General features: G+C 42.7%; 1 protein-coding gene across 2 annotated transcripts in view; it reads left to right on the top strand.

Annotated features, from left to right (window-relative positions):
- Positions 1-14,742, top strand: part of LOC148018689 (serine/threonine-protein kinase STY13-like) — a 25,419-nt gene extending 10,677 nt beyond the window's left edge. Inside the window, exons 2-3 of one of the 2 annotated variants that reach the window (XR_015695072.1) lie at positions 13,733-14,223; positions 14,306-14,742. Coding sequence is in view for 1 of the 2 variants with exons in the window: in XM_087701611.1 (XP_087557737.1) it covers positions 13,733-14,072 (340 nt within the window). In the remaining variant the exon portion in view is untranslated. Of the gene's footprint in view, positions 1-13,732 lie in introns of both variants that reach the window. The other variant, XM_087701611.1, reaches the window with a different exon arrangement.
- The last annotated feature ends 910 nt before the right edge of the window (positions 14,743-15,652 follow it).

Here is a 15,652-nt window from a genome sequence, read left to right as displayed (position 1 = left end):
GAGAGAGAGAGAGAGAGAGAGAGAGAGAGAGAGAGAGAGAGAGAGAGAGAGAGAGAGAGAGAGAGAGAGAGAGAGAGAGAGTCAAGTTTCAACACTTAAGCCTAGATTCACCTAGAGATATATATCATGCACATGTGCAGGCGGAAGAGACGCCAAGCAGGCGAGAGAGTTGGGAGTTGCGGGAGGTGGGCCTGGCAATCGGGCCAGGCAATCGAGAGAGGCGTGAGAGGTGGGAGGCAGGTCAGGTAGGTGAGAGACGGGAGTTAGGCCAACTGGCACGAGGCGAGACAGGACGCGATAAACGTTTTTAAAAAAAAATTTAATGCCCTGCTGCTGGAAAGGCCGTTCCAAACAGGGAATGGCTAGGGAACGGGCTGGAACGTTCCACCAACATTTCCTGGGCTCGGACCTCCTGGAACGTGTTAATCCGTTCCTAAGTGCCGGAACGGGCGTTCCCTGTTTCTATGGAATGAATACCTTTGTGGGAATGCCTTGAGGGTGCCCAAAGGGGCCGGGTAGGAGCTCGGGAAGTCGGGGAGTGACGGGAGCTCAAGAGAGTTGGCTATGGCTGTCGGGAAAGAGACCCAATGAGTGAAGGGATTCAATAGGAAGCTAAAGACGCCACGAATCAAGCTCGAGTAGTCATGAATCCATGCGTTGATACCAGTTGAAAGGAGAGAAGGATCGAAGCTTGCTTGGAAGAGTTATGGCGGAAGAGCAAGAGCAAGAAAGAGAGAGAGAGACCAAATGGAAACTCCAACAGTTGCAATGTGTGTTCGGGCCTTTCTTTATTCAAATTGTCACTAAAAGAATAAAGAATAAAGTGACGGTGACGGGCGCTTGCCATCTGCAGTATGCAGTGGCAAGTATTGTCAGTGTAGAAATACACGGGCGGCTAGGCAGAGGTGCCTTTACCCCCAACAGAGGAGGTAAAGATGGATAGACAAAAATAGGCTATTAATGTTCAATGAGTGCTAATTGTTGTAGAGGTACCGAAATGGACATAGGTCCATATGATACCATAGGTGTAGATGGAGGCATTGGGACATGATAGCCTTGTCCAAATGTTGGCTAGGACATTATAGAATGATCAGATGGTCCACCAGGTAATGCCATAGAGGCAAACTGCGATACCAAATGATTTACAGTCGAAGCCTTGGAGGGGGAAAACTCGAAAGTGTGTGTGGGAGGATAAGTCTCCGTCATAGGTACACCACCTAGAAACAAGTATGGAGAGGTCCTAAAGGTTGTGCCTAAATTTGTAGAATCCCTTGGTGTAGTATGTGTGGGTGGATAATGTGGTGCACTTAATGGAAGCGGAAAGGAAAGTACTACAGAAGACGAGGGAGGGATAGATGGGAGCCCAAATGGTTTTATGATGGATGTTGTTGTGGGAAACATCACAGGTTCCTTTTGTCCATTAAATGCACTAGATGAGGATACACCTATTACATATTGACCATGAGAAATAAAATCATTTGAAGAAAAAGAAAGAGTAGGAATGCTTACAAGTTTTTCTTCTAGCTTCTTACCTAGTTTTGAGTTTATGAAGAAATACTTGTCTTCCTCATTACTCGCTAACCAAAGCTTGTTTTGAAGAGTCCCTTCTTGATGAGCATCTCCCGATCCAACAGAAAATACAGAATCATTTGATATAGAATCGACAATAATAGGATTTGTACCTAGCGTTGGAGAAAATAAGTATTGTGGAAGTGGTGTAATCCGAGCCAGGTTCCACTTGCAAATGGATAGTCTGTAGTGGAGATTTCGAAGGACTTGCAAGCTCATTAGTTTTGTGTACCGAATCTAAAGGAGAAAACTCAGGCTTACCTTGTTGAGCCCACATATAAGGATGAGATTATACTCAGCGGTAGAAATTTGATATGGTCAGTGGACTTCATGGTAGTTCGATGGTTCTCCGTCCATGTTAGATCGGACAGTAGCAAGTTGGGAGGCCCACTCTTGATCGTTTTTGTCCATGTTTGGCTGTGGATATTGGAGCGGTGTTGTGAATGTGTTTGAAGTCATTAGACCCTTCTGTTGTTTCCCTTTCGTGAAGGAGCTTTCCGATCAAAGTCCAAGGTTTCTTAGAGAGTACTTAGCTCTGATACTATATAAAGAAATGCTCTAAATGCAAAAAGCATGAAACCAATCATATAACAAAGCACAGAGTGATAAACTTAGAACACAGTTAGGATCAGGGTCAAGTAACTCAGAGGCAGTGAACACAATGAATAATAAACTGAATGAATAATTAATATATAGTGCTCATGCAGCAAATGCACTGTGTAGTGAATACTAAACCTCGAACTCTTGTATCTTTGGGATCAAGGTAGAGGTTATGAGTTGTAGAGTGTGTTGTACTGTGAATAGATTTGGAATCGTATAGCAAAGGCAATCTCCGAGTGTTGAACACCAAATGCAGCCAAGGAAGGTTGGATTTGATGTAGACGGTAGTGCTGGAGAGAGAAATACTAAAAACGTAGGTACCCGAGGAGAAAAAAACTGGGCGACACGTGTTAGGTCCAAACACAGCAGGCAGAGGTGAGAGAATAACAGGGCGGCAACCAAAAATTGTAAATGCAGCATTCAAAGGAGAGAAAAGATCTTGGTGATAGCAACCAATTGTAGGCGATAGCACCCAACTGTAGGCGACAATCCCTGGGACGTGGTGACAATAGCAAACACGCGAAGAAGATTGGAATCATGCGCGGCAGATGGTAGTAGGTGGTTGGTGGAAGCTTTGACCCCAATGTCCTCCACAAACAGGGTGTGGGCAACAGAGTTATGGCTCCTGAAACCTACAAAAACGAGATTAAGGAAAAGTGTTGGGCTACATGTCTATTTATAGAAAGTTTGGGGCCCCAAAATTAAAGTTTTGCATGTGGAACACAGTAACTCTGTAGGATTGCGTTTCTTTTTAAAAACAAGTGATTTTCTTCATTAATTAAGCATGTTTTGGGGGTATTTAAGTCAGACTAATGCATTTTTAGCTCAATATGTCCAAGATGTTTACTCATCAGGCTTCTATACCCTTGGAGCTTGTCATACATTTTTGTTCAACCTCGGGCACGTTGTATCATTGGGCAAGGCTAAGTATCTATTGCTATTGGTTGATGCCTTTTTCAGGTATGTTTGGGCTTATGTCTTGGAGCTCAAATTTGAGGCCTTGGGGCAAACTTGATGCCAGGTGCCAAAAGGCTGACGCCAAGCTGGGGATGATGACACTAGGCAGGGGGAAGACCTCCAGATTGAAAAACGTAGGTGAAGGTGGAGCTTGAAGAAGAAGAGTGCTCATGCCAAGTTGAGGGATGGTGACGCTAGGTGGAAGATGCTCCAAACACAAGGGGTGATGGCTCCTGAAGTTGAGGGAGAAGATGGTGATGGAGAAGAGACACAAGCCATGAGCCACAAACCGCAATGTTCTCTTAAAGGGGTGTGAGGGCAATGAAAGGGCGGGAGAGAGGAAAAGTGACCAAGAGATCGACTGAACTGAGTGAGGGGTGGCCTATATATAGGCACTAGTCTGTTAAGGTGGTGCCCCACTGATCACTCTAGGGTAGTGTCCCACTGATCACTCTAGGATGGTGCTCTAGAATGTGGGTGCCCAGCCCTTTTTGGGGATGTCAATGATGAGATCCTAACTAAAGTGACTAGATTGAAAGAGTGGTTTCTCAACACCCCTCCCTCATCAACTTCTCCTATCCCTTTGCCTTCAATGGGGAATCCTCAACCTTCAAAGGAGGATCTTCCTTCTGTTCATGAGGAGTAGCCGATAGGACATAGGTGTCCAACAAGTTCACGAGGTCTCACAATCTCATTCACAAGATCAGCCTTTGATTATCCCTCAGTGGTTCTAGTGTTTGATGCAGGAGTTTGGAGTTACCTCTTTCTAAAGACACCGGTGGGTCCTTAGAGATAAGCTAGGTTACAGTAGCAGCAGGGGCATTCACTTTGCATGACTATGCCCTTATGACATTGGAGAGGATGGATTGTGAGCCTACCACTCTTTGGAAGGCTCTTGCATAACATACCTAGCATTGTGCTATGTAGGTTCAGGTTGATTCCATTGAGTGGAATGATGCATGGGATTTGGTTCCAAGTAAGTATTTGGTAGAAGGGACGTTGGACAAGCACAGGGTGAGGCTTGTTGCCAAGGGACATTTCCTATAGAAATTCAACTCATGAGAGGACCAAAATAGGATCTCATTATAGGCACAAACACTTTGCAACATTTGGTCCCTTGTACATTTCGGACTTAGCATGTGACATTCACCTACGAGGGACAAGAAACATGTGTTTCACTTCTACCTAATATTGGCAGAAATATTTTTACTATCTCACAACTTCCAGGTACAGTAAAAGATCAAAAGTCCGAACAATGGCTACAACAACAACTGCACAAGCATGCTAGTAGCATCTAGCAAATCAAAGACTTGGAAGCCTGGTTTGGATTATGTGGGGACCTTTGCTCGGACTGCCCTGATGTCTTCCATCTGGACTATTCTTGCACTTGGAGCCCATAATTATTGGGCTGTGTATTAGATGGATGTCCAAGTTTGCCTTTCTCAAGTGTGTCTGACAAGAGATTTATGTGGATCACGTTAGAGGTTCAGCTCCTTCTTGTGTCAGTTTGTGTCGATCAGACAAGATTTATGCACATTCAGTTTTCTCGTAGCATTTGTGATTTGATTATTTTTGTCATTTATAACAGCTGGTTGCCCCATTTCCAGATCTGACCTGGCTGTGGGATGGCTGTATTCATTGCCGGCACTTGTGTGATTTGTCTATTCAGATAGTCTCAGAGATTCAGTTGGTCAGTGTGAGGTTCTGTGTGAGAGAGAGAGAGAGAGAGAGAGAGAGAGAGAGAGACACACACACACACACACACACACACACACACACACTCTCCCTCTCTTTCTCTCTTTGTCTCTCTATCTTGCATACATCTTTAGCCTTCATATGTAGTATTCAGCATTCATCTCCAGTATGTGTATCCCTCTAGTCTCTGTGTGTGTGTGTCCCTCTCTCTTCCGGGTTCCATTTTCTGATCATCTGCTTCTGCATTGCAATACTTTGACACCATATCAGGGGCTGTAGCCGGCTGCCGCAAAGGAAAGCAGATTTGACCAAGGAGTTTCAGTATACGAAAGGAGTAGCGTTTCAGTATACGAAAGGAGTAGCGTTTCAGTGTTTGAGTGTGGTTAGGAGGGCTTTGCATTAGTTAACTGCTGGATCAAGCTGTAGATTGCATGACTGGAGAAGAAGTGCTATGTTTTGAAACCAAGAGGGTGCTTGTGTTGGGTATTTTACTTACGCCTCACTATGGTGATCAGTAGGACATTGGGGCACTTTTTACTCTTGGTATGAGAGGTTTTTTCCCCCGACTTAGTGTCTTATTTTGTATCTGCTTATGTCACACACTTACGGGCACTCATCGTGTTCGGGTGTGAACACCCCTTACAACCCTAAGGTTTAAGGGTTGTACTTTGTACTTTCAGCTTACACTCTTTCAGTCTATTGCATTGGGTGTCGTGCTTCACTCTCACACTGTCTACTGATTTCTGTGCTGAGCTTCGATCGTGTCTTCATCTCACATTTGGTATCAGAGCATTGAATCTGTTTAGCCCAGCTTAGGTTCTGCTCAGCTCCGCTCAGCCTCCGGGAGCTTCTTGCTCCAGCTTCTCAACTCAGCAGCAGCAGGGTCTAGCCTCAACCTTCAGAGTCCACTGTCAGTTGGAGCTGCCCTGCTCCTGCTCAGTGAGCCAGTGCCCCTTTAGAAGGAGACGCCAGCTGCCCCGCCAGTGATCGGCCGCCCATCAGACTGCCTCGCCCCGCCAGTCTTCAGCTGCCTGTGCCTGAGACAAATGCCGCCTGTATCTGGGAACACCGCCCTTGCACCGTGCGACGTCCAGTACTCTACGCCCTAGGTCGCATGCCATTGCTCCTGCAGCCCGTCAGTACCCCGTCCGCCCGCTAGGTACAAGCCGCCACGCCCGCCTCTAACGACGGTTGCGTCGCCCAGTCCGCCTGTACCCGCCAGCTCGCCAGTGCCACGCCAGACGCCTGCGTCTAAGAAAGGTCCTATCAGGTCTTTGACACGCAGCCCGCCACCATTTTGACCCTGCACTGCGACGACTGGATCTACTCCTGGGCCACGAACTTGTTTGGCACTTTCAGAGGTAAATTTTTTTAAATTTTTACATTTTTTTAAATTCTAGAATTAATTTTTGGACAAAGGGGCTTTAGCTTGGGCAGACATAGAATTGTGAATACATGTCCCAAACACGGTTGATGAAAATTTCTGAGCAAAATTATCAGAAATTTTGGGGCTTTTGTGTTTTTGAGGACATTGGCACATGTATTGCAGTTATAGTCACTGATAAACTGTTTTGAACAAATCAGGGGCAAGAAATTTTGGGGATTTTGCTGATACAGTGTTGCTGAACACTGAATGCACCTTGGACTGCTTGCATTAAAGACAGTTTTAATAGAGTGCACCTCTGAGTACTAATTGCAGAAAGTTATTTCCTGCAATTTCTAGAAATTTTCAGATTTCTAGTTTGGTCCCATGCAAAATTGGCCTATTCTATGCATGTCAGAGACAGTTCAGATGTATGGTTAATGCTTTGAGCACAAAAAATTTTGAGGCTTTTGACTGTGCGTGTCAAATTTTATGCCCATGGATATATGTACAACAGAAATTGCAGCTAACATTTGGGACTTCTCATGTAATGTGATGCATTTGCCCTTGGAACAGTTGTAATCAATCGTGGAATGCTGTAGCACATGGTTTGGTGCTTCTGAAAATTTACTTACAGATCTGAAATTTCTGCTTCTACGTTGTCATTTATTGCTGGTTGGTACTTGTTTGTACCTTGGTCACTTGTGTGACAGTTTGGGCCTGCATTTGCTGAATTTTTTGGTCACATTTGGGCTGAAAATCATGGCTGGCAGTAGTGACAGCAGTAATCTCATGCACATAAAGAAGCTTGGAGGAGCACATAACTTTGCAGTTTGGCAAAAACAGTGCTACAATATCTTGTTGCAAAAGAAGCAGGCAAAGCCGATTAAGACAAAAGGGGTAAAACTGCAGATATGGAATAGGACGATTGGGATGAGTTAAATGAGCTTGCACGCTCAACCATCGAGCTATCGATTTCTGATGCCTTGTTGTTTAACATTGAAGGTTTGGATTCTGCATATGCTATTTGGTCTCGACTAGAAGAACTGTATGCATAGAAGAGTGCCACAAGCAAAGTGTATTGGCTGAAAAAGCTTATGGATTTGCGTATGAAAAAGGGTACAACAATGTCTACTCACTTGAGTGAGTTTAACTCCATTTTCTACCAGCTGGTTGCCTTGAAGTTCTTGATTGATGAAGAATTTAAGGCTATGTTCTTGCTTTGCACTCTTCGAGAGAGTTGGGATACATTCAGGACTGCTACAAGCAATTCTAATGCGATTCTTTTGTATGCTTATGTAGAGAGTGCTCTACTCATGGAAGAAATGAATCGGCAGAACAATGCATCCAGTAAGTCTTCTAGTGCTTTGTATACTAGGGGTAGATCACAACAGAAAGGTAAATCTGATAGCAAGGGACGCAGTAAATCACGTGGCAAAGATGTTAAATGTCATCATTGTGGCAAGAAGGGTCATTTTAAACGTGACTGCTACAAATGGAAGAAAGAGAAAGGAAAGGGCAAGAAGACAGATGATAGTAAGGAAGAGGAAAAAGAGAGTCAACCTAAGAAGAGCAGTGTCGAAATTGAAGAGGTGAATGTAGTCACTGATGACAGTAACAGTGGAAATGACGTACTCTTTGTCTCTTCACACTTTGGTGCACGTGCTTTACTTGCAGGTACAAATGATGATATGCATACCAGGATTCTCGATTCAGGTGCGTCCTTTCATGTCACCCCTCATCGTGAGTGGTTCTCTGCCTATACAGGTGGTCGACATGGTGTTGTCCATCTTGGGGATAACTATGCACGTGACATTGTAGGTATTGACAGTGTGCAGTTGCAGTTTCAGCATGGTTCTGTCTTCACACTTCAGCATGTACGGCATGTACCTAAGCTCAAGAAGAGCTTGATTAGCATAGGGTAGCTAGATGATGATGGATTTCATATCATCTTTGGTGATGGGAAATGGAAGATGTGTAAGGGATCTAGAGTGATTGCTAGAGGTTGTAAAAGTGATACTTTGTCTCCTCTCCATGTATCTAGTGTGAGTGATCATGTTGTTGCCGTGATCGAGCAGCCAAGTGTTTCTTTGTGGCATGGCCGGTTGGGACACATGAGTCAAATTGGAATGAAAGTGCTCTCTCGTTTGGGTTACTTGCCTTATCTTCATTATGCTGATTTTGAGCATTTTGATCATTGTATTTATGATAAACATGCACAGACGTCTCATAAAAAGTCTCTTTCACTGAAATCTTCTCCTCTAGAGTTAGTACATTCCGATGTATGTTAGATGTCAGGATTATCTTTAGGGGGAAAGAAATATTTTGTCACCTTTGTCGATGATGCTACACGAAAGGTACGGTTTTATTCTATTCGTAGCAAGGATGATGTGCTTGACAAATTTAAAAAATTCTTGGCATTGGTTGAAAATCAGATTGATAAGACACTACAGTGTCTTCGTTCTGACAATGGTAGGGAATATGTGTCCAAAGCTTTTCAAGCATTTTGTGACAGCGAAGGGATCGAGAGGGAGTTCACTGTCCCTCATAATCCACCCCAAAATGGAGTTGCAGAGCATATGAATCAGACCATACAGGATAAGGTCCGTACGATGCTATCTCATGCTGCATTACCCCATGGTTTTTGGGCAGAGGCTATTATGACAGCCGTACACTTGATTAATTAGTCACCAAACATGTCTTTAGAGAGGCGGGGGGAGTTCCCTAAGAAGCGTGGTCGGGCAAGCCATCTTCATATGCTTACCTGAAAGTGTTTGGCTGCGAGGCTTTTTGCACATTCGTAAATAAAAATGTAGCAAATTTGAGCCAAAGTCTTATAAATGCATTTTCCTAGGATATGGTGACGAGGGTGAAATGGGGTATAGATTATGGGATCCCGAGAAAAGGAAAGTAATGTGCAACAATGATGTTATCTTCCGGGAAGATCGCATGCATAAACAACCGGAAAAGATTGAGGTCTGTAGGGTTGTATTCCGGGAAGAAATACCTTTTGGACAGCAAAATGTGCCCGCTGTACAGTAGCAAATACTTGCTGTAAATGAACATGTAAATGCAGAAAATAATGCTGGAAATGATCAGCCAGCTATTGCCTAAGATAATGAGCCACTACATGTGCAGGAACAGCCAGGACATAAGTTGTTAATACTGATTTGCAGGCTGAAATGCCAGGACAGCAAGCTGAAAATGCTCAACAGCTAGCAAACAATGATCATTGGGTTAGGAGATCGTCTAGGGCTACTAGACAACCTGATAGATTCATTCTTGGTGCAAACAATGTGGCTGATTATGTCATGTTGACAGACTATGGTGAACCGTCTTGCTTCAAGGAATAAATGGATAGACACAACAATAAGAAATGGTATAAAGCCATGTTGTCGGAAATAGAATCTCTTGAGAAAAATGGCACTTGGGACTTGGTGCAGTTGCCTAAAGGGCAGAAAACACTTCCATATAAATGGGTTTATAAGATGAAAGTCACTTCTGGTTCCTTACCAAAGTACAAAGCAAGATTGGTTGCGAAGGGGTACAAGTAGAAACATGAAATTGACTTTGATGAGATCTTCTCTCCTGTAGTCAAGATGACTACCTTGAGAACCATTTTGAGCTTGGTTGCACCTGAAGATATGGAGCTCATACAAATGGATGTAAAGACTGCATTCTTACATGGTGATCTGCATGAAGACATATATGCAGTAGCCCGAAGGGTTTGTTGAAAAAGGGAAAGAGAAGATGGTATGTAAATTAAAAAGGAGTTTGTATGGACTGAAACAAGCACCAAGAGAATGGTATCACAAGTTTGATACATTTATGCAGTCTCAAGGTTTCCATAGAAGTCAAGTGGATCACTGTTTGTACACCAAGAAGGCAACAAATGATAGCCTGATTATTTTAGTTCTGTATGTTGATGACATGCTGATTGCTGGCAGGGATACTCATGCCTTGGACTCACTGAAGCAAAGTCTCCATGGCAGCTTTGACATGAAGGATCTTGGTGATGCAAATCACATTTTTGGCATGCAAATACTTAGAGATAGGTTGAAAGGATTGCTCTATCTATCTCATTAGGAGTATATCTCCAAGGTTTTGTAGTGTTTCAATATGGAGGGAGGGAAAACAATTGGGGTTCCATTGCCTCCATATGTGAAACTCAGTGCAGAGGATGGTTCTACATCTGATGATAAGACGGCTGAAATGGCTAAGATACCATATACTTCAGCTGTTGGCAGTTTGATGTATGCTATGGTTGCTATACGTCCTGACATTGCCTTTGCAGTGGGAGTGGTTTGATACATGGCAAACCCTTGTAAAAAGCATTGGAAAGCAGTGAAAGGTATTATGAGATACCTCAAAGGCACAAAGGATTTGTGTATCTGCTTTGGAAAGCAGAACACATCTGTTGTTGGCTTTACGGATACAGACTATGCTGTTCATGCGGATTGCAGAAAGTCCACTTGTAGGTATATGTTTACATTTATAGGAGGAGCAATCTCTTGGATCTCCAGGCTACAAAAGTGTGTTGCATTGTCTACGACAGAGGCTGAGTATGTGGTTGCCGCTGAGGCATGCAAGGAGGCTTTATGGCTTTCATGTTTGGTGGGAGAGCTTGGCATTACAGAGTTACCTGTTCTCCATCGTGATAGTCAGAGTGCTATCATGCTAGCACGGAATCCCGTCTTTCATGCAAAGACGAAGCACGTACATGTGAAGTACCACTTCATTAGAGATGTACTCGACAGCAAGAGCATTGAGCTTGTCAAAGTGCATACAGATGATAATTCTGCAGACCTTCTCACGAAGGGTCTTCTAGCAGAGCAGTCTGCTCATTGCCGACAGATGATGGGAGTTGGATAGATATATGTATTTCAGCTTTGTACATACCTCGACTTAGCTGATTTTTTTCTCCTCTTAAGGCACATTGCCTTTAGGTGGGACTCGGGAGGTTGTTGGGAATAAAGGCCCCTGTGTCTTTTAAATGTGCTCGGGTGTGAACACACCCTCAGCATTTGTACTTTCATATATATATCTATCTAAAAAACCTAAAGTGGAACACTCGTCATTGTACCCAAAGAATAGTGCTCACTCTCACTCTCTGTCTCTCTCTCTGCTGCTAACAGCCACTGACTGTCTTGATCCTCACACTTTCAGTCACTACAGGTTAGTCGGCAGCTCACGAAGGGTCTTCCAGCAGAGCGGTTTGCTCATTTCCGACAGATGATGGGAGTTGAATAGATATATGTATTTCAGCTTTGTACATACCTAGACTTAGCTGATTCTTTTCTCCTCTTAAGGCACATTGCCTTTAGGTGGGAGGTTGTTGGGAATAAAGGCCCCTGTGCCTTTTAGATGTGCTCGGGTGTGAACATATCCTTAGCACTTGTACTTTCATATATATATCTATCTAAAAAACCTAAAGTGAAACACTCGTCATTGTACCCAAAGAATCGTGCTCACTCTCACTCTCTGTCTCTCTCTCTCTCTGCTGCTAACAACCATTGACTGTCTCGATCCTCATGCTTCCAGTCACTTCAGGTTAGTCGGCAGCTTGATCTATTTGTGTAATACTAGGTTAGATATTAGTTTTGATATTGGAGTTTTAAGCAGGTTTTTAAACAAATCCCATGAGAGTCATTGGAAGGCTGGGATGCGAGTGCTCAGATACTTGAAGGGAACTCTTGACTATGGTATCACATATAGTTCCGATACTTATCTTGTAGGGTACTGTGACTCAGATTGGGCAAGAGATAGTGATTCGAGAAAGTCAGTTTTTGGTTATTGTTTTTTTTTCGGTTCAAGAATTTTCTCTTGGATTAGTAAGAAGCAACTAACAATGGCATTGTTTTCTACCGAAGCAGAGTACAAGACAACTTGTTTTGTTGTATGTGAAGCAATATGGTTATGGAGGATCTTATGGCATATGGGAGTGCAAGATGAAGATCCGACTGTGCTAAGGTGTGACAATCAGAGTTGCCTCACCATTCCCAAGAATCCATTGTTTCATGCATGCACAAAACATATAGAGATCTATCACTATGTATGTGATTTGATCGAGAATGGGATAGTGGAGCTGGTCAACAGAGGATAATGGAGCAGATATCTTCACCAAAGCGCTCTTGAAGGATCTACTTCAAGTTCATCTTCAGAGACTCGGCATTGGGCTAAGAAGTTAGTTCACCTATAGGTTGACATTGAGAGGGGGGCGCTAGATGTGTACATGGAAGGTCAACATACACATGCGCACATGGAAGGTCAATAGACACAGGGGCATATGGAAGATAATTCATCATGAACCCTTTCACATGCTATAAAAGGTAGACCTCTTCATAGCTTTCATGATCTATCCTTTCACCCAATCAGAGTTATTTCAGCTAGGCTTAAGCTCTTCACCTATCTTCTATCTAGATCGCTATCTAAGCTTCACATTGGAAGCACACAGGTGGATAGAGCCATCTTCATATCAGCTTGTTTGGAGTTAATTTTTTTTGTTCTCCTCTTATCTGCTGTGTACTCTCTTTCTCTATCTGTTGTCCAAATTCTATTCGCTGCACTGTGTAATTTTTACAGACATTGTGCTATTTTTTGACTTGACTTAGTTATCTGAGAAGCACATGAGATGGGCTAACTTATTTTGTTTCACTTTCAGATTATGCATATAGATGGGAAAAAAAATATGGTGGTTGATGCATTGTCACGTAAGCTTTAGATTTTGGCTGTCAGTATGGTATATCACATTGAATTGAATGCCATGAAAGATCAATATGCTGCTGATTGGATTTTGCGAATGTATATGATTGGCTTTGCAATGGCAAAAGCCATGAGCACTTTGTGCTTAGAGATGGTTTTTTGATGATGTATGAAAGATTGTGTCACAGAGAAATTGAGGCCTAAGGTGCTCAGTGAGAGTCATGCTCTTCATTATGCAGGGCATAGAGGTATTGGTGCTACAGTTGAATCAATGGAGCATTTTTTTTTATTGGCCTGCTTTGAGACATGATGTTGAGCAGTTTGTTAAGAGACCCAATGCAGTGCAAAACTACTCATGTCCACCATATACCCAATTGATTGTCGATTTTTGGGCTTTCAATAGACAATTGCATTTTAGGTTGTAGGTCATGTGATCCTGAATTCAAGTCTCCCAAAAATTGCAACAAGTGCTTTTCCTTTGGGAAGATACCAGAGTGAGGGGATTATGAAATGTTTCATATCCAAAAATGCATTATAGTAGCATTCAGTCACCCCTATTCTTGGTTGCAAGTTTGATTTCAAGGAGCTCCTATTTGTAAGTTTTTGTAACTTGTAACAGCACACATTCTGTTTACCTTAGATGTGTTATGGCATCCATCAGCATAAGCTGCACTATATATGATTTTACAATTTACATCCTTGACCTCATGTCAAAAAGTGAAAGTTGGTTTAATCAGAACGTGCATTTTCCTCAGAATGGAATGCTTGACAGGATTATATTAACCCTAGTTTTCTCTTTTGAAATGTGCACTGTACTTACAATACCTTTGTTGTTATTCTGTACAGGGAAATGATACAGCGGCAATCATACAACCATAAGGTGGATGTGTACAGCTTTGGTATAGTCTTATGGGAGCTCATTGCTGGAAATATTCCTTTTCCAAATATGACCGCCGTTCAAGCAGCATTTGCAGTTGTGAGAGGTGCAAGGCCAACAATTCCAGCACACTGCCCTTCAGCCCTTTCACAGATTATGGTTCGCTGCTGGGACTCAAATCCAGATGCCAGACCAAATTTTACTGAAACTGTGAGGCTTCTAGAAGATGCACAACAGGTGATAATGAAGACAGTGGGTATTGCAAAGTTTCGCTGGAGCTGTTTAGCACCCCCTCTCACACTGAATTAGAATTTTCTAGTGTTGTTTGTATAATCCCAAGTGTTAGCAGCTTCATTATACCAGACTTCATACGTTTTTTCAAGGGAAGATGGTGTTCTGAGGCTCATTTCATCCTATAGAAACACAAGGCTGATTGCTTTCATCTCAATGCAAATAACAGGTTAGTTTCCAGAAAGCGTTACATTCTCCTGTTGTGGAATACTTTAACTGTTTCTCTTTACCTGGTGTGTGGATCTTCTCAGACTCCAAGATCAAATCATGCAAGGCCTTACATCAGTATTGGTATATTGGGAGGGGTATGATCTCCATTGTTTCCTGATTCTTGCTTTTGTTTAAAATATATGGGACCTGCATTGAAGAGGATAGGCCACATGCCAAAAGGAAACCTTTTTGGAGGTGGGAAACAATTGGTTAATTTTCTATCATTTATTAGCTAGGAAAATGAGCATGTACACTTTTGGAGGCCAAGTTTCCTTCTGGTACTTGCTCCAAGCAAGCAAAATAGCTAAGAGGAAAACCTTATTCCCTCCTGCAGCTGTGTGGCTTGGGCAGCTCCAAAGTGTACTCCAGGGTTCAAACATAGATTCAATTGGAGCTCTCAACTTTCTACAGAGGCTTAGTTCTTTTGACCCTCTGAAACACACATTTGCATCATGTAACTAGTTTTTTTCTTTTTATTTATCAAAATAAAAATATTTATCAAATTTATCAACTTGCATAAAAAATACATTACCAAAATATTTATCAAATTTGGTTCTCGTCTAAACTGAGTGCAGCATCATGTAACTAGTCTATTTTTATTTTATTTGGGCACAATTGGAGCAATGTCACAAGGCTTTGCCATCAATCTCGCAAAAGAAGAAACGCATCTAGGCACATCTGTATGCACGCATGTGCGTGTGGATATACACTCACAGTGCGTGCGTGTTAATATTGTCTATTAGAGGCCAAAATAGCCTATGAAAACCTACAGCTTGATACAAAGGCTGGGGTGGAAATGCTACGAGTGTGCGACTAGAGCACTATGGTGAAGGAAGCATTTGAACCCGACCCTATTATGTCTCACATGGGTTGGTCTAACATAGACATATTGAAGTTGGTGTGTCAATTAAGGCTTTGAACTGTAGGGTTGTGGGTGTTGTGCTCTACCTTATTATGACCCCATGAGGTAGTTGAGTGGGTTTAGATGCCCCTTGATCATTAATGTTTGAGATCATCACTATTGTGATGGTGGTGAGTATGTTGATTAGTGTGTCAGAGTAGTGTTCTCTATCTTGATTGTGTGTCTTCCTCCACACACACACACACACACACACACACACGTGTATATATGTATTTATGCATGTATGTGATGGAGAGAGTGAGTATGAGAGGTTTCCATCTATTAGAGCCCAAATAGGCCTATATACACACACATGTATGCATGTATGTATATATGCATGTGAAATGGAGAGAGGGTGAGAGAGGTTTCATCTACTAGAGGCCAAATAGGCCTACATACATACATACATACATACATGTGTGTGTGTGTGTACACACACGCACACATGCACATACATACATATGTACATATAATGGAGAGAGAGAGA

This window comes from Lygodium microphyllum, chromosome 20 (genome assembly GCF_053477565.2).
Source record: "Lygodium microphyllum isolate KBCC chromosome 20, Lygodium_microphyllum_v1.1.10, whole genome shotgun sequence".
Lineage (NCBI taxonomy): Eukaryota > Viridiplantae > Streptophyta > Polypodiopsida > Schizaeales > Lygodiaceae > Lygodium > Lygodium microphyllum.
Note: the sequence above shows the minus strand (reverse complement) of the source record. Positions and strands in the feature narration are given on the sequence as shown.